Source organism: Gymnoscopelus braueri (assembly GCF_963280865.1).
Source record: "Gymnoscopelus braueri genome assembly, chromosome: 21".
NCBI lineage: Eukaryota > Metazoa > Chordata > Actinopteri > Myctophiformes > Myctophidae > Gymnoscopelus > Gymnoscopelus braueri.
This window is the reverse complement of record NC_137623.1, coordinates 29,957,679-29,981,032: the sequence shown is the minus strand read 5'-3', so window position 1 is coordinate 29,981,032 and position 23,354 is coordinate 29,957,679. Positions and strand designations below refer to the sequence as shown.

General features: G+C 41.2%; 1 protein-coding gene across 1 annotated transcript in view; it reads right to left on the bottom strand.

Moving 5' to 3' along the window:
* Window positions 1–23,354, bottom strand: part of ccny (cyclin Y) — a 71,394-nt gene that overhangs the window by 23,298 nt on the left and 24,742 nt on the right. Inside the window, exons 2-4 of the mRNA XM_080418171.1 lie at window positions 5,306–5,380; window positions 1,307–1,341; window positions 348–371 (exon numbers count right to left, since the gene is read on the bottom strand). Of these exons, the coding sequence (XP_080274297.1) occupies window positions 348–371; window positions 1,307–1,341; window positions 5,306–5,380 (134 nt within the window). The remainder of the gene's footprint in view (window positions 1–347; window positions 372–1,306; window positions 1,342–5,305; window positions 5,381–23,354) is intronic.

Genomic DNA, 23,354 nt, shown 5'->3' with positions numbered 1-23,354 from the left:
ACTTTGACCGATTACATTTTTTTTTTTTTATTGTTTTATTTCCGTAAAATCTTCTTCACATTAATAGCTAATCTACAATGTTGTTCCCCCCAGAATAGGGATGCTGGGGTTGTTCAAGTGGTTAAAACAAGTATTTCTGCATTAATGAAATCCGCTATTCTGAAGACCTGGAGACTGGCATTTCCATAATGGGGTCGTTGCACATAACATGAACCATACAAGAATAATAATATATATATATACATTTTTCTAAATTAAAGATTTGCCACAGACACGTTGATGACCCCTGTAGTCAGACAGTGTGAACAGAAGGAAAACATACAAGGACAGACAGGGTGATCAATTACCTTGTTCTCCGATATGTGCGTGAACTTGCAAAAACAATACAAGAGACTTCAATTACCAACTTTGCCAACATCAATAACAGTAATAATCTGTAGACGAAGTGTATTTCAGTGATCTAATATTAACTACTTTATAACATAAGTAAGTCTACATCTTAAGTCAATAAAAGTCTAATAAATGCAAAAGAGATCATGCATCTGTGTGAGTTATTATCAAGGGTTGGGTTTGGAAATGGTGCACAGAAAATACTGAATGATGAAGAAAAAGCACTTTAGGTGCTTTTCATGTGCGTGTGTGTTGAGAACAGCTAATGTAGCAAAACATAACATATACAGTCAAGTCAAAATGCTGAAATAGTTTCAGGAAATAGTATCTCCATTTCCATAACAGAACTGACAAAAATGTTTTGTTTAGCCTACACGCAATTGAAATATAATAATAATAATAATAATAATAATAATAATCGTCAAACCCAATCAAACTTATCAAGTCTCAAATAGAAATGACAACAATGCCCTCTAGTCGGGGACCTCCCAGGGGTCCTTGAGGGGGTTCCCCAGTAAAAATGAGTTAATACAGCATCATAATCTGTTTAACCACTTTAACCCTATATACATCTATAAGCTAAAAAAAAAAGTTTAATTATTTAAAAAATCTTGCATGGGGGTCCCTGGCACAAAATATTTTCAGATGGGGTTCTGTGGCCAAATACATATTAATTTGGTGTCCTTCACATGAAAATATTTCAGAACCACTGTGCTAGTGACATTCTCTTAACAGCCCCTGTAAGGTAGCCTGGCGCTGGCCAGACTGATAACGTGGATTCACTCACAAGTTCCTCCTCCAAGGAACGTGAGAGTGAATCCACGTTATCAGTCTGGCCAATACCAGGCTACCCTGTAAGGCCCACCTCCAGGAAATAATCAATAGACACTTGAGTAAAAGTGCTGGTCATACTCACATGGTTGATGTATAAGCTCTTCCGTTTTTCTCGCACTGAAAACGAAAAAGAGAGGAGAGAGATGGGAGTCAGTGCTGTACTACACAATGCAATGCTCAACCCACACAGACAGGGGGCAGTGTTTACCCAGGGTAACCTGCAGTCAAAGAAGCAATGTCCAAAAAGCTCACATTTATAGGGTGAAACAGTTAATTGAACTAATCGATTATTAAAAAAAATAGATGCTTTAATAAAACAATAGATTAATAATCGATCAATATTTTGGACATGTCATAGACGAAACGTTTTGGAAAAAAAAGAAAAGAATATAGTGAAAACAGCTACAAGCTCACTATATTTAGCTCACAATGCAATACATTGTGAGCTTGTGAATTAGCTATTTTCCATTGTTGGATTATTGAAAAAGTAATCAATAGAATAATCGCTGAGAAAACAATCTAAAGTTGCAGCCCTACCCACATCATTTGGAGTGTATTAAAATGTGAGATAGTATTGTGTGGAGCTGTAGTTTTATTTTACATCCGATTAGTTATAATGTCTCTCAGGTCTTCCAGTTAACTACTTTAACCACTTAAACCCTTTACACTTAGTAAAACGGACCTGAGTTACACTGTACTTGGTGCGTTCTTTTTCGATATACACCAAATCTCTTCACCAAAAATAGCTGATCTACAAACTCACAACGCGTCGCAACGTGAAACATTGTGAGCTTGTAGATCGGTTATTTTTGGCGACTGTTCCCCCCCAGAATAGGAATGTTGGAGGTCTAGTCGTTAACCTGTCCCAAGTCAAATGGTGGTAGACCTTCAGTTTTTTATCTCTCTCCAAATGTTACACTGGCAACATCACAGTTGACATGGCTAATCATGTGTTAATTATATTACATTTTGTCCTTTAGAAGTGTAAATGGTTTAATTATTATTACTATTATATATGAGATAGCACACACATTGCATTCAGATGATGCCAAATGACCCCCTAGGTCATGAATGAATAAATTGCTGTAATTGCTGTGATTTGTTGCTTTTGTATTGTGTGACAGACCCATTTCATTAATTATGCATGGTTGCATGTGCAGTGTGTGTACAATTTATAATGACAAATATAATTTTGTAATTTAACAGACAATATTATCCAGAGTGACATACAAGTGCTAGAGCAGGGTTAATGGTATCCCTCATCAACTAACAGCAGGGTAAATGGTCACATACTGTAAATAGAGACCAAAAATGCTTCAAAGAAACTAGGATACAACCAGAGTGTGGCTATAGATATGTGTGCCAGCATATATTTGTATGAGAAATTGTGTGCGTGCGTGCGTGCATGTTTAACAGAGAGAACACAAATGGACATTGGCTGGCAAAGCAATGAGCACAGATGCAGGGCACAACACACACACACACAAAATATTGTATCCAGTGCAATCAGAGTCAGACCTACAGTATGTTGCAAAACCAGACGTTTTTTTTAAATAGCAGATCTATAAGCTCACAATGCGTCACGTTGTGAGCTATTTTAGCTATTTTTGAAAACCACCATCGTACAAGAAAGTATAATACAGGGTTAAGTGGTTAATCAGAATAATCGATTTAGTCGATTATAAAAAACTCTATTCAAATGTACTTGTGTCGATTCGTTGATATATAAGAAATCACAATCTATCAATAAAAACCTTGCTTCTCGATTATTCGGTTATAAGTTAGTTATTGGTTCTAAATATCGGTTTTGATATAATTTTTCAATTGCCCAGCCCTAACTTTTACCTTAAATCCCCCCCCCCCCCCCACACACACACAGAGTGATGTCAGAAATTCAACTACAGGCTAGGCACACGGCCTTGATGACAAATGACACACAGAAGCTAGACTAAACCAGGAGACCAGGCTCTAAACAGAGATAAGCCTGCACGCTCATGCACACGCACACGCACACACAGTAAGCAAGTAAGTCTACCAGCCTGCCAACCCACTACAAACCCATACTTACCTCTCTTATTGGGCACAGCAACTGAAAAACACAAAGGCCAGTTTGTCTATTTGTTTATGGCATACTGTGTTTCACTGATAACAAACCAATGAATTTGGAACATAGCCATTTTTCATAGCAAAAGGACTGTACCAACTCGAGGCTCCTACTATATCATATCTTTGACTACTACAGATACAGGACTTTGCGAAGATTTGACCAGTCTTGGACACGCAACCTTCTGCCCTCACAAATTCCCTCCATCCAAGTCTTAATCAGCTCAATATACCACAATCAGGTGATCATGTTCCTTCCCTGTTATTGACGTTGATACTTAGTAAATATAGTGTCATTTGGGCTTAGTGTATATAGATGAGTACGTAGCCTCCCAGAGCCATGTGGCCCATAGGGCAGGAGCATATATCTCCTATTTCTGTAGCGTGAGCCGGCTTGATGTACAAGTGCATCCTCCAGCCATGATGCACAAGTACACCCCCTGGACGTGACACTAGTATGTCACATGATGCACAAGTACACCATCTGGACATGACACTAGTATGTCACATGATGTACAAGAATACCCCCTGGACATGACGCTAGTATGTCATAAGGAGTTGCTCCCAATCCAACCTTTGATGCCGAATGCCAAGCAGGGACGCATTGAGTGCCATTGGTATGGTCTTCATGACCCGTACAGTGTATTGAACCCGGAGCGGTGTATTGAATCCCGACCTCCCAGTCTCAGGACGGACACTTGTGGTTAACAAGGCCACTGAGCTGGTCGTGTATAGATACATATATGCTAATATTGTTAAACTAAGCCCACAGACAAGCAGCGGCACTATTTGACGTTTCGGGGGTACCCGCGACGTTGCATGCTGACGGGGGACACGATGATTTACAAATCTGTAGGTACGTAACTCAAACAGCGCTGAGTGGGCTGAAGCGCACTATGTTGAAATATGACGTGATATATATTATTGTCATTGTGAAAGGCAGGGACACTCACACTGCAGGATCAATTTCACTCAGTATCACCTTCAACTACAACCATATTGAGAGCTGACACTCTTTTACAGTATTGGATGCCCTGCTTTCTACTGACCATGATACTGACCATGATACTGATACTGACCATGATACTGACCATGATACTGACCATGATACGGACCATGATACGGACATGAAACTGGCCATGAAACTGGCCATGAAACTGGCCATGAAACTGACCATGATACTGGCCATGATACTGACATGATACTGACATGATACTGACCATGATACTGACCATGATATTGACCATGATACTGGCCATGATATTGACCATGATATTGACCATGAAACTGAGATATGGAGAGAGACACAATGACCAGTTGCCCAGTAAAGCCACAGCTTTCAGTCGAGCAGCTGCATTGGGCACCCTAACCCTAACCCTAATGGATGACTCAAGGGTCAGGGTGTGTGGACAGTAAGACACTGAGGGAGAGGACATGGTTTCTCATTCGCTTCCACCACACAACATATCCCACCCAGGGGCCATGAGGTCAAACTCATTGTGAGTGCAGCTCTGGGGGGGCCTGTGTTTAAGGTTTAAATGTAAGACCTTATTGCAACAGGTGGAATGCTGTCTGCATGCATTCAATCACCAATGATAATGTCTTTCTACGGCTTAGACCAGTGGTTCTCAAAGTGGGGTCCATGGGGGGGGGGGGGGGGTTCTAGGGATGTGGTGATGAGGTTGAGTGTGTTGGTGTATGGATGTGGTGATGAGGTTGAGTGTGTGTAAGCGCGTGCGTGCGTGAATGTGATCAGGTTGTGTTGTGAGTGTGTTGGTGTAGGGATGTGATGAGGTTGAGTGTGTGTGTGTGTGTGTGTGTGTGTGTGGGGGGATGTGATGAGGTTGAGTGTGTGTGTGTGTGTGTGTGTGTGTGTGTGTGTGTGTGTGTGTGTGTGTGTGTGTGTGTGTGTGTGTGTGTGTGTGTGTGTGTGTGTGATGAGGTTGAGTGTGTGGGTGGTTGATTGGCGGGTGCTCACCGTCAGTCTGTGACTTGCTGAGGAAGATGGTGCTGGCTCTGGGGTGGTCAGAGGGGTTGTACTCCATGGGCAGGTCTGCAGAGGAGAAGACAAGAGGACAGCATTTCTTACAGCAGAAACATCCACATGTCGGCTCTTATTTCAAGTTACTGTATCATACAGCAGTGGTTCTCAAACTTTTTCATGTCAAGGGCCTCCAAAAGTTCAAAACCGCCATGTATTTGGCTGCGGACCCCTCGATTTGCGTTTAAAAAAATAATAATCTGAAACAAACAAAAATGTTTAAGATTTTTCAAACTTAAAAAGAAAATAGCAGATCTACTGTGTAAGCTCACAACAGTATAAAATATGGTTAAGTAGTTACAATGATTGTGATGCTATTTTAACTAATTTAGCTAGGGACCCCCCTGTGACCCCTCCAAGGACCCCCTGGGGGTCCCCAGAGCCCACTTTGAGAACCACTGTCATGCGATGTGAATAATTGAACATGCTTTTATAATAAATAAATTAAAATCATTACATTAATGAATGCATTCATGTTGTTTTCTACAGTACATGGTGCTGTGGATTTTTACATGCCACGGTTACAGCAGTCTGCCATCGCAATGCCACCTGTCAGAGGAAAACACATGGCTGGTGTTGCAGAGAAAGAAGCCAAGTTTTATGGTAGCCGTTGGATGTTATTAGGCTGGCACAGGCGCCAGGCTTTATGGGTGTTGGCTGAGAGTTTAATATCCAGCACTATAAACTATAAACAGAAGACGAGCGGAGGAGATAGGGGGCCATCATTGTTTTCTACTCTACCTCAAAACACTGGTGAGATTAGAGGCACAATTACAGAGCCTCCCCTTCAGGGAGCACTGGAGTGTCATTAGGTAGAGCAGCCATTCCCCACAGGTGGGACATGTGGATATTGAAAGTGGGCCCCCAGATAATTGGCAAAACACTACAATTTAATTGATAATATAATATTAACGTTTAGAAATTATGCAAAAAAAACTATTTCAAGGTATTTATTTTCTTTAACCCATTAAGACCGGGAACACATCTGTGTCATTTTAGATTGCTATTTTGTAAATCTGCTATTTTTTTTAAAATAGATTAGGAAAAAAAAGATTTGTGCTAATCTTTGAATATATATATTTTAAAGCGAACATTTGTTACTCAAATCTTTGATTCTGGGGGTCCCTGGAACAAAATATTTTGAGATTGCGGTCTGGGACCAAATACATATAATTTTGGGGGTCCTTGACATGAAAAAGTCTGAGAACCACCGATATTATTATAGCAACATACGGTTTTCAGAAAACTGTTAGGAGACATTGTAAGACATTTGTAGATACGTTCCCGGATTGAATGGGTTAAAACCTTGAAAAAACATTGTTTTCACAGGAACTTAAAGGGCAAGACCACTTTGGTAGAGGTTTGGGTTGTGTATTTACCTTGCCATGATGTAACTCCAAAGGTGGACAAGAAATCAAAAATAATTGCTCCATTGATTAGAAATTGATAATTCAAAATATGCTCCTCATTGACTTACATTGTACGGTAAAACAGCTCTCAAAGTCACTCTTTTAGCACATAAACAAACACAAAAAAAGTTGATTCTGACAATATAGAACATCACCAAACCCAGTACTGTTTGTTTTTTTAATAAAAATGTTAACTTCCTGTTGATTTTGCTATTTTTATTAAGAAGAAAACCCGGACTGGATCCGTGGATCCGTATCTTCAAATAGTAAAATCAGCAGAAAGTTGACATTTTTATTAAAAAAATAAACAGTACTGGGTTTGGTGATGTTCTATATGGTCTGAATTAGCTTTGATTGTGTTCGTTTACGTGCTAAAATAGTTACTTTGAGAGCTGTTTCAGCGTACAATGTAAGTCAATGAGGAGCATATTTTGAATGATTGCCACTGAATTATTTTTGATTTCTTGTCCACCTTTGGAGTTACATCATGGCAAGGTAAATACACAACCCAAACCTCTACCAAAGTGGTCTAGCCCTTTAAGTATACTGCATTACTGTAGTTCCATTGATCCAAGCCAGAACACAATCGGTTGATTGATTATTAAAATAAACCTGCTCTGAAAATGCATGCGTCCCACCCATCTGACCACTTAACAAGTTAAGTGGACAGATGAGTGGGCCACGACCGCTTTCGAGTTTTTCAAGTGGGCACTGATCCAGAAAAGGTTGGGAACCACTGAGGAAGAGTCAAGTCAGGTCCATGTTTATTTAACCACTTACAATTAGTTTGACTCCTCTACACCAAGTCTCTTGGCCGAGAATTGCCGATCTACAAGCTCACGATGCGTTGTAAATGTGTCACATTGTGAGCTTTTAGGAAAATTAAAATATTGAATATTTTATAAAATAATCAACCCCTATTTTGGGCATATTGTTATAGGCGAAAGGTCAAAAAGAAATGTAATTGTTTCTTTTCAAAATAGTGAAAATAGCTGATTTACAAGCTCACAATGATCCGCATTGCGCTGTGAGCTTGTAAATCACCTATTTTTGCTTGTGAGCTTGTATATCGCCTATTTTCCCATTTTTTCTTTGAAGAAGTATAATGCTTAAGTTGTTAACCAAGTTGTTGATAAATAAAAATGAATACAAATCACTAAGAAAACAAAGGATAGCTACAGCCCTACTCTCAGCACCTAGAAGCGTACAAACACACACATAGTGTAACAGACAGACACACACAGTCACACACACACACACACACACACACACACACACACAGTAGGGCGATGATGATGTCATTACAACAGGAAACAGCAGGAAGGACCAACACCCACCATACAGTGGAGGAATGATGGACAAATAGAGAGGGAGAGAGAGAGGGCGAGAGAGAGACAGAGAGAGAAAGAAAGGAAGAAGGAGAGAGAGGAAGGAAAAGGCAGTAGGAAGAGAGAGGGTGGGGTGGGATGGGTGGGGTTTAGGAAGGGAGCTAGAGCTGGAGAGCAGAGAGAGAGAATATGTTGCCAGCAGTACTTGAGACTATAGGGCTGGCCAATTAACGAAAATATATCGAAACCGTCAAACCGACATTTAGAACCAATCTTGCATGTAGGTAAATTAATAAAGATTAATCGAGAAGCAAGACTGTTGAATAAACGAGTCGACACGATTTTTAAAAAATATATATATTTTTTGTTTTTAAATAGCAGATCTAAAAGCTTGTGATGGAACACGTTGTAAGCTTGTATATTGGTTATTTTTGAATAACCTAAGTATAACAGAGCTTTAGGTTAATGTGTGTGTTCTGTATTTAGTTTTTTTTTAAATCTAAAGCTACAAACATAACTAGTAACTTAAATGACTAAACCTCAAACTTGTACCCAAGTACAGTACTTGAGTAAATGTACCCAGTTGCTTTCCACCTGTGAGTGTATGTGTGTTATATGGGCGGGCTGGATGTGCTCAGCATTGAGGGCAGCAGTGCAAGCTGCTGCTATTGTGCAGCACATCTTTGAACTGCTTTGATTTTGTCTGAGAACAGGCACTTGAGGAACCTCAAAGGAAACACAATCACATCCCACGCATGCACACAGTCAGGTGCAAACACACACACACACACACACACACACACACACAGATGCAGTAGGAGATATATTGCTAAATAAAGTGAAAGGAGGTGAGAGACAGTAAGATGATAATATCTCAAGACAGACTCTGCTAACAGCAGAATCTGTCAGCACCGCTGCCCTAACCATGTAGTGTTGTTGTTAGTAGGAATAAAAACAGAAGCACCCGGGAGGAAGTGGACTAAGAAAGGACCAAACAGAGTTCCTGTTTCTACACAAAAAAGGAGATGGTGCCCCCAGAGGCAAAAACAAAAGGTAAAGAAACTTTACCGAAATTCCCAGATTGGTAAGAAGATGCTATTATTGTACACACACACAAATGCACGCACATGCGTTCCTGCACACACATACATCCACATATATTTTGTGTCCCTCCGCGCTCCACCAATTAAGTTTGGTTTCCTTGCACTGAACCTGATCCCACTTTGCCCTGGCTCCAATCTCATCTCTCTCTCTCCATCCCTCTCTCTGACCTGAGGAAGATGCATGAAGGCGCACCACTTCCTGCCTTTCAGGAAGTGGAAAGGAAATTAGGTATCGTGGGCTGGTGACATGAAGGAAAAAAAACGGAGCACACGCCATTGTTAGAGAGGCAGTTTGGACAAAATGAAAGGGGGGGGGGCATGCTTACAGTGTGTGTGTGTGTGTGTGTGTGTGTGTGTGTGTGTGTGTGTGTGTGTGTGTGTGTGTGTGTGTGTGTGTGTGTGTGTGTGTGTGTGTGTGTGTGTGTGTGTGTGTGTTTCTTAGAAAAAAAATGATTCATTATGCATCCTTCTACTGTATGCAGTCTAGCAGCCTGCTAGCCTGCTGTGGAAAAGACAAACTACAGAGAATCTGTAGCTGCCACACTAGGGTTTAACACCGGGAATCCCGGGATGCGGGAATCCCGGGAATCCCGAGGTTATTTACCGTCCCGGGAACTGACTTCGGTTCCCGGGATCCCGTTTTTTTTTTTTCTTGTTAGAAATGAATACTAATTAGTAGAAAGGCCTATCTACAGCGCGGAGGAATTACTATTATAATTAGCCAAGTTACTTGCCGCGTTGCCGACCAGGACGCACTGAATCATATAACAGTAATGAACAAAATAAAACACAAGTGGCCGTGATGCCCCCTGCCTGCCCTGCGCATGCTGATTTCACCGTTTCCTCTGCTGTCAAACGGTAGACACCAGTTGACTAGTTGAGATTCAACATCAAGTGAAACGCTGCATAAACAGTGGGTAGGTTTGATTTCGAGCCTATATTCCAGCTTAAAATGCGCGCAAGCCAAGCAATGCTTTTGATAGAGAGAGAGGAGAGCTGTAGAGAGAGAGAGAGAGAGCAAGAGAGAGCGTGTGCGAGAGAGAGAGAGAGAGAGAGAGAGAGAGAGAATTAGACCGATGTGGTCCGATTTTTTTATCTGTAGCCTACCCTACCTACACTTGCATTTTAGAACGTTCAAACTACCATTTTACTAGAACTACCCAGTAGAACAAGTGAACTGCACAACAGCTGTCTGTCTCATTGATTGTCAGTGGCAGCGCATGCATGTGCACATCAAAATCACACTACAAAACCCGACATTCAAAATATAGATTAATACATTTGACAACATACAGCCAACATCCCAAAATTCTTAATATCCAGCAAGTAGCCTAATATAAATTAATAACTGCAAACAAATTACAAGTTTAGGCTATCAAATCAATATCCTACAAAAGTAGAGATAAGCTGTGACCTCACCGGCGCTCTGATGGACAATAAATAAATAATCCTTTTGCAAATTCTCTTGTCAATAATGATACAAATGGAACGTTTATTTCAGCAGCTAGAGTTTGACATTGTTTGAGTGCGTGTTGGGTGCACAGCGCAGCTCCTCGTTTAAGTTAATTGTCTTCACCCGCTGCTGCGCAACAGGGCAGATCTCCGCCAGGGCACTATATTATATTATATTTATATATTATATTTATATGATTTAAAAAATCAACTTAAGTCATTATTAGTGCAAGTTCATAGGTGGACACAATAGGGACATTTGGGCACCTCAATATAAAATTGGCTATTTAAGTATAAATGCATTTTAGTGGGTACTTTTTTTTTTTTTACCCTTTAAAGGAGAATTCCGGACAAATTAAGTGTTATCTTTGATGTCTCGTTACTCACCTACCGATGTGAAAAGTAGCGTTATTTTTTTTCATATATTCCCCTGTCGTCATTTTTTAAACACCCTCCGTTGTTATAATGGGAGCGTGAGGGTTAGTGAAGTTCGTCTATTATAACCGACGCAATGTTATTTTTTTCTCTACTACGATTCATTGTAGAGTCTCATGATAGTCAAACATGCGCTGAAAATTCCTGCGAGCCTGCCGTTAATGGCGAACGATTTAACACTGGTTGCTTGTTTCCAGAATCTGGCAACACGAGTTGCCAGGTTCTGGAAGAAACAAGCAACCAGTGTTAAATCGTTCGCCATTGACGGCAGCCTCGCAGATAGTTTCAACGCATGTTTGACTATCATGAGACTCTACTATGAATACTAGTAGTGAAAAAAACAACTTTGCGTCGGTTATAATAGACGAATTTCACTAACCCTCACGCTCCCATTATAACAACGGAGGGTGTTTAAAAAATGACGACAGGGGAATATATGAAAAAAAAGAACGCTACTTTTCACATCGGTAGGTGAGTAACGAGACATCAAAGATAACACTTAATTTGTCCGGAATTCTCCTTTAACGGGAATTCCCGGGAAAAGGTCTGAAAATTCCCGGGAATTAAAATTAGCTATTTCCCGGAAAATGTTAAACCCTATGCCACACTGTAGTCGACATGACATGCAGTGTGTGTGTGTGTGTGTGTGTGTGTGTGTGTGTGTGTGTGTGTGTGTGTGTGTGTTCAACAGTGAGCATCAGCATCATAATATTGTTCACTGGTAATCCATGTAACTTTATATAAGAATCCCTCTCTCTCAAAACAATCAAAACAAAATAATGTATGTACAATTAAAAGGTAATAAAGTACCTTACAAAATTATTGTGCATTTGCTGTCAGAAATAGTAATAAACGTTAGCTTGGGATAAAACTATTGAAACAAATAGCAGCAATATTTCAATATTTTGCCGTCACTTGGTATAAAACCTTTGGAACAAATGGCAGAAATCTTTCAAATGCATTTAAAATTTTACACAATAAACACGTAAGTGTTTCAAATGTGTTTAAAGGTAGTTGATCTGTTTGTATGTATAGTTCTATGTACTGAGAATCAACTCTCTCTCTCTCTCTCCCCCAACACACACACACACACACACACACAACACCCCCCCCCCCCCCCACTGTGTTTGGTGCTGGGTTGGGTGCTGTGCCTGGCAGGAGGATCCAGCCATGGTAACCTTGGCACAGGGCCTGGTGGCACTGGCTCCAAACACCAGCCCAGTGACAGTGACAGAGAGGCCTCATTTCTCTGCTGTCCCACTGTGACGTACCCTGAGGGGGGGCCAGATGGCAGAGAGTGGCAATCACCCCACTCCATGCCCTGTGGCTGCCAGCCTGGGTGCTGGTGTAAGTGATACCATAAAGACAGGAGGTGCTTCTTGTAATTAGACCTGTCAAAATATTGTAGATCATCTAATTTAGGACTATAAATTAAACATTAGGCAGAATACATTGCATGTGAGTTCCCTTTGTTTTTGATCCAATGTCCTCACAAATGTAGGGTTGTGGGTTTAGGGCTTAGTTTTAGGGGTTGAAGGTGTGAGTTGGAGAAGGAATGAAGCATGAGCGATTCTTTTGCCAATCCTTACTTCCTATTCCTACTATCCCAGTTTTCTTTTCGGCATAACCTGTTCTTAGCACTCTTAAATCCTTGATCACTTCACTGAACTCACCCTATTGTTGTCTGACAAATGTTCATGGCAGCTACTCCCTCCCTGCACCATTCACTCCATACTCAGTGACTGACGTTGAGTGAGCTTGCATGAGTGGGTGCGTGCGTGCGTGTGTGTGCGTACTTGTATCACTATACTTGTGAGCAGTGGTGGAAAAAGTACTATTTTTTTACTTAAAGTAATACAATGCAGGTCCACAAATAGCCTCTGCTGGTTATTACCGTCACTGCAGGCCGTTAGTTTATTCCTGCGTTACCCAGAATTCCATTTGTTTTCACCGGAAGACGGAAGCGTTTCAAAAAGGGTTCTTTTAATTGTTTTATACTATCTGTGGATCGTTTCTCTTAGCCAGTGGAGCTTTAGTCACCGTGAGCTGCGTTTTCTTTTTCTGTTATTTTTCGATCTTCAAATCCTACAATCTCTTAAAAACAGTGTGAGATTCCTTTTTGTTATTAGCGCGGTAGTTCCTGGCCAAACAGGAAACCGGTGCATTTCCGTTTCCGTTTTCCGGCCGGATGACGTCATTTTCGCGGGAATGGCTAACCTAACCACCGTTTCAATAGAAAATAGTTTATAAAAGGCTTTCGGGGGTGAAATTCATGGAGTGGGTGTTGTGAAACATTTGCCACTCACAAAAGATATACAATTTAACTTTAGTTTTGTTTGAAAAAGTTACCTAGTATTACTTTAAGTAAAACTATCAATACTGCAATGTAAAAATACTGTTACAAGTAAAAGTCCAGAATTCTAAATTTACTTGAGTAAAAGTATTGGTATCAAAATGTAGAAAGTAGTCATTGTGCAGAATGTCCCATTTCACAAGTTTTCAATGAAGTGAGTAATGTGTTTTGTAATAATAATCAAAATCTACAAAGTAACTACTAACTAAAGTCTTGCTCAAGGACACTTCGACACCAACTCTGGGGGAGCCCGGGATCGGACTGGGAACCTCACGGTTGCCATCCGGCCACTCTACCCTTGAGCCACTGCCGCTGCCGAGATGTAGTGGAGTAGAAGTAAAAGTACTGAAAATTGGAAATACTCCAGTAAAGTAAAAATACCTCAAAATTGTACTCAAGTACAGTACTTGAGTAAAAGTACTTAGTTACTTTACACCACTGTGAGGGCCAAATGTCTCCACAAGTGTAATAGAATTTGAGGAATAGACATTGTTGACATCTGATCAATGCCTTATCAATCGATCGTCCGGAGTTTCCTCTATCTACATCTTTGCTGCATGCTGATCAGCAGGTTGCTGCCTTGCATGGTTTCCTCTGCCATCTGTGTGTGAATGGTTGAAGGTAACGCAAATTATAAAGCGCCTTGGGATAAAGGCACTATAGAAATGCAGAACATTTTACAATACACACAGCTGCAGGGATCAAAGCTTCCTTCCTCCTTTCTGTTCTTAAAGAGTTTAAAGTCCCTCTGAGCTCCCATCGATGGACGGCTGGCAGCTGACATGCACACAGCATCACCACGCATGCACTCTCATCAAAGCAGGGAAGATCGACCTTTATCTGCCTGGGAGGTGCGCGTGTGTGCGTGCGTGAAAACCTAATCCCTTTCCTGTGACTGGAGCCTGATATACACTTAATCCCGTGCTAAAAATAGCCGATCTACAATCACACAACATGTTGCGAGAGCTTGTAGATCGGCCATGTTCGGACTATAAATTAAACATTAGGCAGAATACATTGCATGAGTGTTCCCTTGTTTTTCTACCTTCGTGGGGATCCGATGTCCTCAGATAGGGTTGTGGGTTTAGAGTTAGATAAAATGATGGATAGGTGCTAAGGTGAGAGTAGTTATAGATTAAGGAATTAATTATGTAGGACATCCTAGTAATACATATGTGAATGATTGTGTGTACTGTATACGCCTGGGAGGTTCCTTATTGAAGTGTGTACCTAAATAGGTGACAGCTGGTCTGAGTGGTTCTGGAAATGGAGTGGGCCCTTCGTCAATGTGTAGTTCTTTACAAAAGACGTGGCCAGATCAGTCGGTCATTCCAAAAGGCTCAACACTGTAAGCACTGAGCTGCTGCTAACAATGAAACATTAACTAATTAAGACCGGGAAGTGACGGGAACGCAGCTGTCATATTAAGATTTCTTTGGCTATTCAAAAATAGCAGATATACAAGCTCATAGCTTGTAGATCTGCTATTTTTGAATTGTGCAAATCTTTGAAATATGTATTTTTAAAGTGAACATGTGTAACTCAAATCACTGCTTCTGAAACAAAATATTTTTAGAAATGTTCGCTTTAAAAAATATACTCAAAGATTTGCACAAACTTTCATGTTTTTTCAAGAAATAGCAGATCTACAAGCTCAGGGCTGCGCTATGAGCTTGTATAGCTGCCATTTTTGAATAGCCAAAGACATCTAAAATGACAGATGCGTTCCTGGATGGAATGGGTTAGGCCCCCTACACACTGCAAGATATTTTATCAGATTTGGCTGTCGGGGACCTTTTTTGTTGCTCGCCGACGAACCCCCCGATCTGACGCAAGATCGAACATTGCTCTGTGATATGTTGCTCGCTGCACTGCGAGAAGATCCACCCGCGATAAAAAATATCGCTGATACCTTCCCAACCGTTTCTAGATTTCTAGCATGTTTGATATTTGTGTCTCTCGCAGAGTGGAGATCTTACGGTATGAATGGAGTTGCGAATACTCTGCGAGGAGATCCATGCTACAGCCAATGAGAGCACATTACAGCCACGCACCGTGGCTAGGGGAGGGACGCTGGACCTGACCGCAACACAAAATGTTGTCCTCCCGCATAGATAGTACCGCAATATTACCGTCCAGACAGTCCTGTATTAAGTTAAACATTATAAACAGATTGAGTGAGCGAGCTTGCCCGAGGATGGGGCTGTTTATTTGAGAGGAATTGCACAGATAGAGAGAGCGAGCTCTGTGTGTGTGTGTGTGTGTGTGTGTGTGTGTGTGTGTGTGTGTGTGTGTGTGTGTGTGGCGCGCATCCCGGGGGGGACGGGGGGTATTTATCTCCCCTAGCTTCAGATTGGACCCCCCCCCCCCCCCCAAAGTCCATTTTAGAATAATAAAAATAAATGTTGATTAAAAATACTTATACTCTGACTTATGCATCGTAAGTAATTGTGTCAAATTAGCTAGATTAGAGGAAAAAATTGCGCTCTTCGCACACGTGCACGATTTCGGCTTTTTGAAACGTTTGTTTCAGAGAGAGAGAGAGAGCGAGAGCGAGAGCGAGAGCGAGAGAGAGAGAGAATAATTTAATGTCAATCATTAGCGTCCTGTCTCGGTCTAGCGCATATATGACGGGAGCCTTGCACATTTTTGTGAGATGTTTGGAATAAAAACAAATGTATGTATTGGGTCGGGATCGTGGTGAAACATCTTGCAATGTGTGATCCCTTGTCGGCGATCAATCGTATAGTGTGAAAACCACAACGATATACGACAGCCGATTTCAAGAAAAAGACTTGTGTAGTGTGAAGTGCTAAACGATCTGATGACTCCCCGACCATTTCAAATATCTGGCAGTGTGTAGAGGCCCTTAACAGGCTGGGAAATACCGCAGGGCACAGACCCCTGCCTCCAGCCACAGAGAGAGAGAGAAATCAAACAAATAAACAAACATACAGAGGGGGCTTCACTCCTCTGTTAAGCCCTCTGTCCTACCTCATTATAGCCCTCAGACTCAGACCCTCTTCCCTCCCTCTTCTAGCCTCCCACACACACACACACACACACACACACACGCACACACTGACACACACACACACGTGGTGGGAAAAAAACATTCATTTCAGTGAACGAACGATTTTGTTCATGTTCACGGCAATGATCCGTTCAAATGATTCGTTCACAGTTCAGTAGCGCTATTGTCTAGTGAAAACACTATCGCGGGAGCGTTATTATTACGTTGCGCGTACAGCCCGCTCTCCCGTCCTGTGTATGGGGGGAGAGGCATGAACGAAAGTGTGAACGTAACAGTTTCAGGAAGTGAACAATTTGTTCCTGTTCACGGCAATGAACTAGTTCTTTTGAATGAATTGATTATGAACGACCCATCACACACACACACACACACAAGAGAGAGATCGCACATAATAACAGTATTTCTGCAAAAAGTGACAAGCTTAACAAGGCTTAACACAGGACGGGAGAGCGAAGGTTTCCCCACAATAACAGAAAAGCGTAAAATAATGGCCGATATATTGGTCAAACTGATGTCTTCTTTTCTTTTCAAAATCTTTTTATTAGGTTTTTAGGCAAAGCCCACGGGCGAGTATACTGTACATAGCATCTTCTTTATATATGGTATCACAAAAAGGACAGAGACTAAATGTATATATAGCACATTCCCCTATCCCACCCTCCCCCAGTCTGATGTCTTCTAAAGATGATCCTGATGTCCTGACCTCCTATCAGGCTGTATCACTGCAGCATTCTGTCTTTATTATTGAGGGACATGAGTGTTTAGCTAGAGTAATAGCCTGAGTAATGGAATGTAACACACACACACACACACACACGATAATATCAACATTTTATGATGGCAATTTTATAAATGCAATGTTTACCTACCCTTTGTAACACCAACCCTAAAGCCCGAGTTATACTTACTGATGCCCAAAATCTGGCATCAGTCAGGCTCTAGTCAAGGGAACCCATTGCTAACTCATTTCTGAATTTCAGGACTACAAAGTGTACTGTAGCACATACACCATTGAGCTTAGCTTTAGTACAAACACAAGATTAGACACACACTCACACAGCCTTACACACAGCCAGTCACAGAACCAGATAAAGACACACGTACACACAGCACAACTGTGAAGGTCAGCCTCAAGCTTAGAAAACTGGAGCCAACAAAGCCTGTACAATCAATAGCAATCACTCTAATCAGTGCAGGAACCAAGAAGTTGGCCAGTCGGTTACCCCCATCAACTAACTGTTAAATGAGTCCTGTGGACTGTGTTTACAGAGCTTTCTGGGTAATTATATCCTGGTCAACACACCTGCCTTCCAGAGACTGGCGTCATACTGTAGCAGGAAACAGTGTTTCTTTTTTTCTTTGTGTTCCACACAAATGGATTCTCCTACACAAGTTGTTGACTCTTTTATGTGTTGTGGAATTAAGTTTGTGAACCTGTATATAAACACACATAGTCTACAGTATTGTCTTCACTGTGATGACATTAGCATTACCGTTTCTCTAAGGTGGTGTGATTCTGTTAAAGGAGAAGAACCATAAATCCAGCTACATCCACGATGATTCTTCTAGCATGTAATTACGATTCATTTAAAGCATAGATTTTGAATAAATCATTCTTACCAAAGTCATTATGGTAAACACAAACAGTTTATTCTGTAAACATGTGCTCCTTAGAGCACAGGTCTCCACCAGGGCAGGTAGGTTATTGTGGGCCAGTAATGTTGATGGAATATGAATGGGACAGATCCGTCTTGATCACATGACTATAGAGATGATGTGCATTGATTTGCGTTATGTTTGGAAAAAATCTGTAGGAGTAATATCATGATTTGAGACGTCAATCATAGCCAATCAGGATGGAATATGAAAAATCTAACAGATTCGTCTTGATCACATGACTATAGAGATCATGTCTACCGATTTTCTTGAAATTTTAGGCTGATTTGAAAATTCAAGTGGCATTTCTTTGTCTGCCTAGTGGGAATGTGCGTGCAAAGTTTCACGGAAATTGCACGCTGGGTTCATTATTTGAGGCATTTTGTTCAAAACGGAGCACTCCTGCAAACTTTGGAAGCCAATCTTAGCCAATCAGTTTCGCTGCCATCAGCCCAACGGTGCCGGAGATTAGCTGGTAACAGACAGACACACGGACGGACACACTCACGGACGGACGGACAGGGTACAAAACATAGTCTCTGCCACGCCTTTGGCCTGGCGGAGACAAAGTGGAATGGTGGATGCATTTGTGTAACTCTTTTAACATGGCAACCTGCTAAAGAGTTGCAGCAGACATTGAGCTGTCCATGTGGGAGGTCTTCTATTCACATATACCTCGCAGCTCGCATTGCACTTCCTGTCTGCCTGGACAGATGGACAACCACTTCCTGTTCTGACAGGAAGGTCACATCCTTAACTCACACTGGAAACAAGAGTCCACTGATAAGATACCACCAACATTCTAGGGCTGAGCGACATGACTTGAAATCAATACCACGATTATTTCAAACTTTTGCCTCGATTAAGATTAATGAACGATTCAAAAAAAAAAAAGTGAAAAGTGAAAATAGCAGATCTACAAGCTCACAACGTGTCGCAATGCGCCGCATTGTGTGCTTGTAGATCACCAATTTTGCACGGCACCATTGTACCAGTGTCCAAGTATAATACAGTGAGTGAGTGGTTAATCAGACTAATCGACTTAGTCGATTATAATAAAATCTATTAGAATGTTTTTCATGTCTATTCGTTGACATAATATGAGATGCAATGCACATGAGAGTGCTGTTGCCAAACCTGTTTACAAGTTAACCTACTTTATAACTCTCCACGAGCAAGTCACCCTATATTTATTTATTTATGTATTTATTTTTTGCTTTCCTTGGCCCCCCTCACGGCCCCTGGCAGCCCCCACTTTGAAAACGTCTTGTGTACACTATGGGTCGATATTGGCTCAGGGTCCACATAGAGTGGCCGTCTGGGACCTTGAGGGTTACCCGTTCAATCCCCAGCTCCTCCTGGTGTCACTGAGCAAGACACTAAAACCCTAACTGCTTTATCGGGCCCCTCCCAATAAGCAGGTTGGGGCCTTGCATGGTTTCCTCCGCCATCGGCATGTCTATGGGATTGTGAATGGGTGATGAATGCATCTGACACTGTGTAGCACTTTTGTTAAAGGCGCTATAGTGTCATTGCCTTGGCAGCACACCTAGTCATGTATACTGATGTCTTACAGTGTGCGTAGCAGCCTGTCTTGAAGCATAGGGGGGTGATTACTTTCAGAGCGGACCAATGACTGTAATTAGGTGAGGTTGGAACAGAACACAACAGAACAGCGGAGTCAGCGAGGTCTCACTCTCGCCAAGTACTGTAGCAGCCCACTAGCGCTCCTTAGCAACTGCAGAGGGATTTGCGAGGCCAGGCAGCAATGGCAGGCTACCAGGGGGACAGACAGGAGGGACAAGGCAGCTAGTATATCTGTACTGGGAGAGATAGAAAGGAGGTAAAAAGGAATACAGGGAGGGAACAACAGTGTGAAATGTGTGTGGGGCTGTAGAATTTCGTAATTAGCTTACTTTAACTAAACACTGACATTACATGTTGGACAGTTGCTTAAGTGGTTATTTAAAAAGGTAGGGCAAGTGATATTTTTTTTGGTTAAAACAAAAAGGGTTTTGTTAAAAGGTTAAAGCACTATATTCTGCTAGTAATCATTGCTATAGAGTGTTTGTTTGAGTCTCCCGGTCTCTCCAGCTCTTTGATAAACAGAAGGTATAGGTGACCACATTTTATTTTCAATTTTGTCTGCTCATTCTTTGTGTCATCACTTTCAATTTCACTTGTTTAATCTGTATTTTCTGTTTAATAGAGAGTTGGAGAGACATACAATCTAGTCTATCTATATAGCAAGGAGTACTATCAGAATGTCTCTCAGGGGCTTTATTGGCAAGAGAAAACTTTTTCACACACACACACACACACACACACACACACACACGTTAGCATAGGCTACGTTAGCAGTCATCAACTAGTTTAGTGTAGGTTAACATTAGCTAACAACGGAAGGAGTCAGGAAAAGAGGCCCACACGATAATTTCTCCAAGCACCATTTTTTTCACCAAAAACAAGAGAGCTTCACAAGAACAATGTTTAAGTAAGAGACTCACTGAGAAAAAGTATTTACCGTACATGAATAGTAGATTTTCAACTATGACCCAACTTCCACACCCTTACTTACTTTTACTTCACCAGGCACACACAAACGCTCAATTGCGCTCTCACACACACACACACACACACACACACACACAGTGTCTGTGACACCTTCTCAGTGAATTTATATAATCACATTATTTGTATTTAAATTCATGGCAGAGCAATGATGACACATACGAGTACCCTACGCAAAATGGTTAAAGGAGAGTTTTCCGCGAGATGAGTGTGTAGGGGCCGTATTAGAATGCTGGTGTGTGTGTGTTTGGTGTACTGAAGCAATACGATCAGTACAATCCTCCTGTCACTGGCCATCTGTGCAGACAGAACATGATCCACACAGCGTTACTGGGCCTCCGCAGCAAGTCTCCAACGCCACCATCTTACTGTAGCACAGCCATTCCCCAACCTGTGGGCCGTGAGGATATTGCATGTGGGCCCCCAAATAAATGGAAAACACTAAGATTTTAATGACAATATAACATTAATTAAAAAAACATAATTTCTTTAAAACCTTGAAAATGTTGTTTTCATTGTGATATCAAAGCTTAAAGGCGTAACGTAACGTTCCCCTGTGTTTACATAACAAAGCAATACATTTGCCACAATACTCAAGTGGCTGATAACTGCTGGTATATAGAGGAAATTGATGGGTAAAATAAATAAATAAATAAATATATATATATATATATATATATATATATATATATATATATATATAGTTTTGTTATGTAAACACAGGGCAAAGTTACATATGCCTTTAAACTAGGAACTAAAAGTATACTACGTTAATTCCACTGATCCAAGCCGGAACACAAATCGATTGATTGAACATTAAATTAAACATGCTCTAAAAATGCACGTGGCCCACCCATCTGACCACTTAGTGGGGCCAGCTGTGAACGCTTTCGAGATTTCAAGTGAGCCCAGAAAAAGGTTGGGAGCCATATTGCTGTAGCTGACCACAGAAGCTGATGTTGAGACTAGTTCAAACTCCAGACCTGAATGCCATACTCTCCTTTTTCACTGACAAAAATCAGTTTAATTACACTTAACTTGCTCAGGTTCTGTACATATTGCATTTTCTGTAACTTCTACCTCAATGCCGCTAAACATATTTTATTTCATTCAACACGTTTCTTCAATTTCTTCATGTTGTCTTATTTTGAGCAACCTGGCATACAGTTCCTTGTCTGTACTGTAAATATCGTCGCCGTCCGGTGGCAACCATTTCCAAAACCGTTCCTTTTTTTTTATTACCATTTCAAAAGTAATGAAGTGAAAATAGCTGATCTACAAACGTTGTGGCAAGGTTTCTGCCCGACAGCAACGATATCCATTAATGTGTTTCTAATGCTTGTTCTGATGACTTAATTAACCATTAGCAGTAGTGGGCGGCAGTGGCTCAGGAGGTAGATCGGCCACTTGGGAAACGAAGGTTCCTACGGTTTGATCCGCGGCTCCCCCTGGGTTAGTGTCGAAGTGCCCTTGAGCAAGACACTCAACCCCCAACTGCGCCAGATGAGCAGGTCGTTGCCTTGCATGGTTTCCTCTGTTGTCTGTGTATAAATGTACGTATGCGTGAATGTAATACACATTGTACAGCACTTTGGATATATAAATTTACCATTTAGCAAAATGACCACTTCAGAGGTGAAGTTCATCTGGGCCTTGTTAGATCGGTCAGTATGCATAACTGTAGTACTGGGTTGCCAGAAGCTGGCATGTTTCTAGTTAATTTTGCCATATCTTTGTTTGAGAAGATCTTCACATTATGGGTTTCTGGTTCAAAACTGCTGCACAGGCTGTGCCAATCAAAAGAAGCTATGGGAAAACGTACCGGAGCAGGAAACGAGTATGCCAGTTTCTGGACGCCCAGAGCCTATTCTACTAGTCTAGTGGATTTGGGCATCTGTACTTTAACCTAAATCCTAAAAGTTTGCTGAAAATCGTATGTTGCTATAATATCAGTGGTGCTCAAACTTTCCATGTCAAGGACGCTCCTAAATTATATTTGGTCGTGGACCCCCATCTCAAAATATTTAGTTCCAGGGACCCCCCCGGAAGCAAAGATTTGAGTTACAAATGTTCACTTACAAAAAAACATATTCAAAGATTTGCATACATAAAAAAAAAAAGAAAAAAAAAAGCAGATCTATAAGCTCATAGCGGCACTCTGTGCCGCTCAATGAGCTTGCATATCTGCTATTTTATAGACAAAAGTATAACATAATGTATAAAGGTCATAGCTAAAATCTAAAATGACACTGATGCGTTCCCGGATTGAAATGTGTTAAGTTACTTTAAGCTATGTTGGCTTGGTTTCTAATAATTGATCTAAGATGTGACGTTCTGAATGGACTTACATTAGAGCCAGTGGAACAAGAAGAAACTTTCCTACCAGTCAAGCAAACACTGAAGGAATTTTGAGACTTGGATGTCCAGTGAAAGATGTTCCACCACTCTCTCCCTGGTTCCTTCCAATCCACTGTTATGCAATGACTCTCTCACTTTTCACCCGTTTTTCTCTCTCCCCTACGTTCATCTTTTTTTTACATGATGCCCTCGTTTGCTCATGTTTCTGTTGTCTCTCTTCCTGTTCTCAAAGTCTCTCTCTCTCTCTTCCCGTCTGTCTGCCTCTCCCTCTGTCTCGGTGCGTTGTG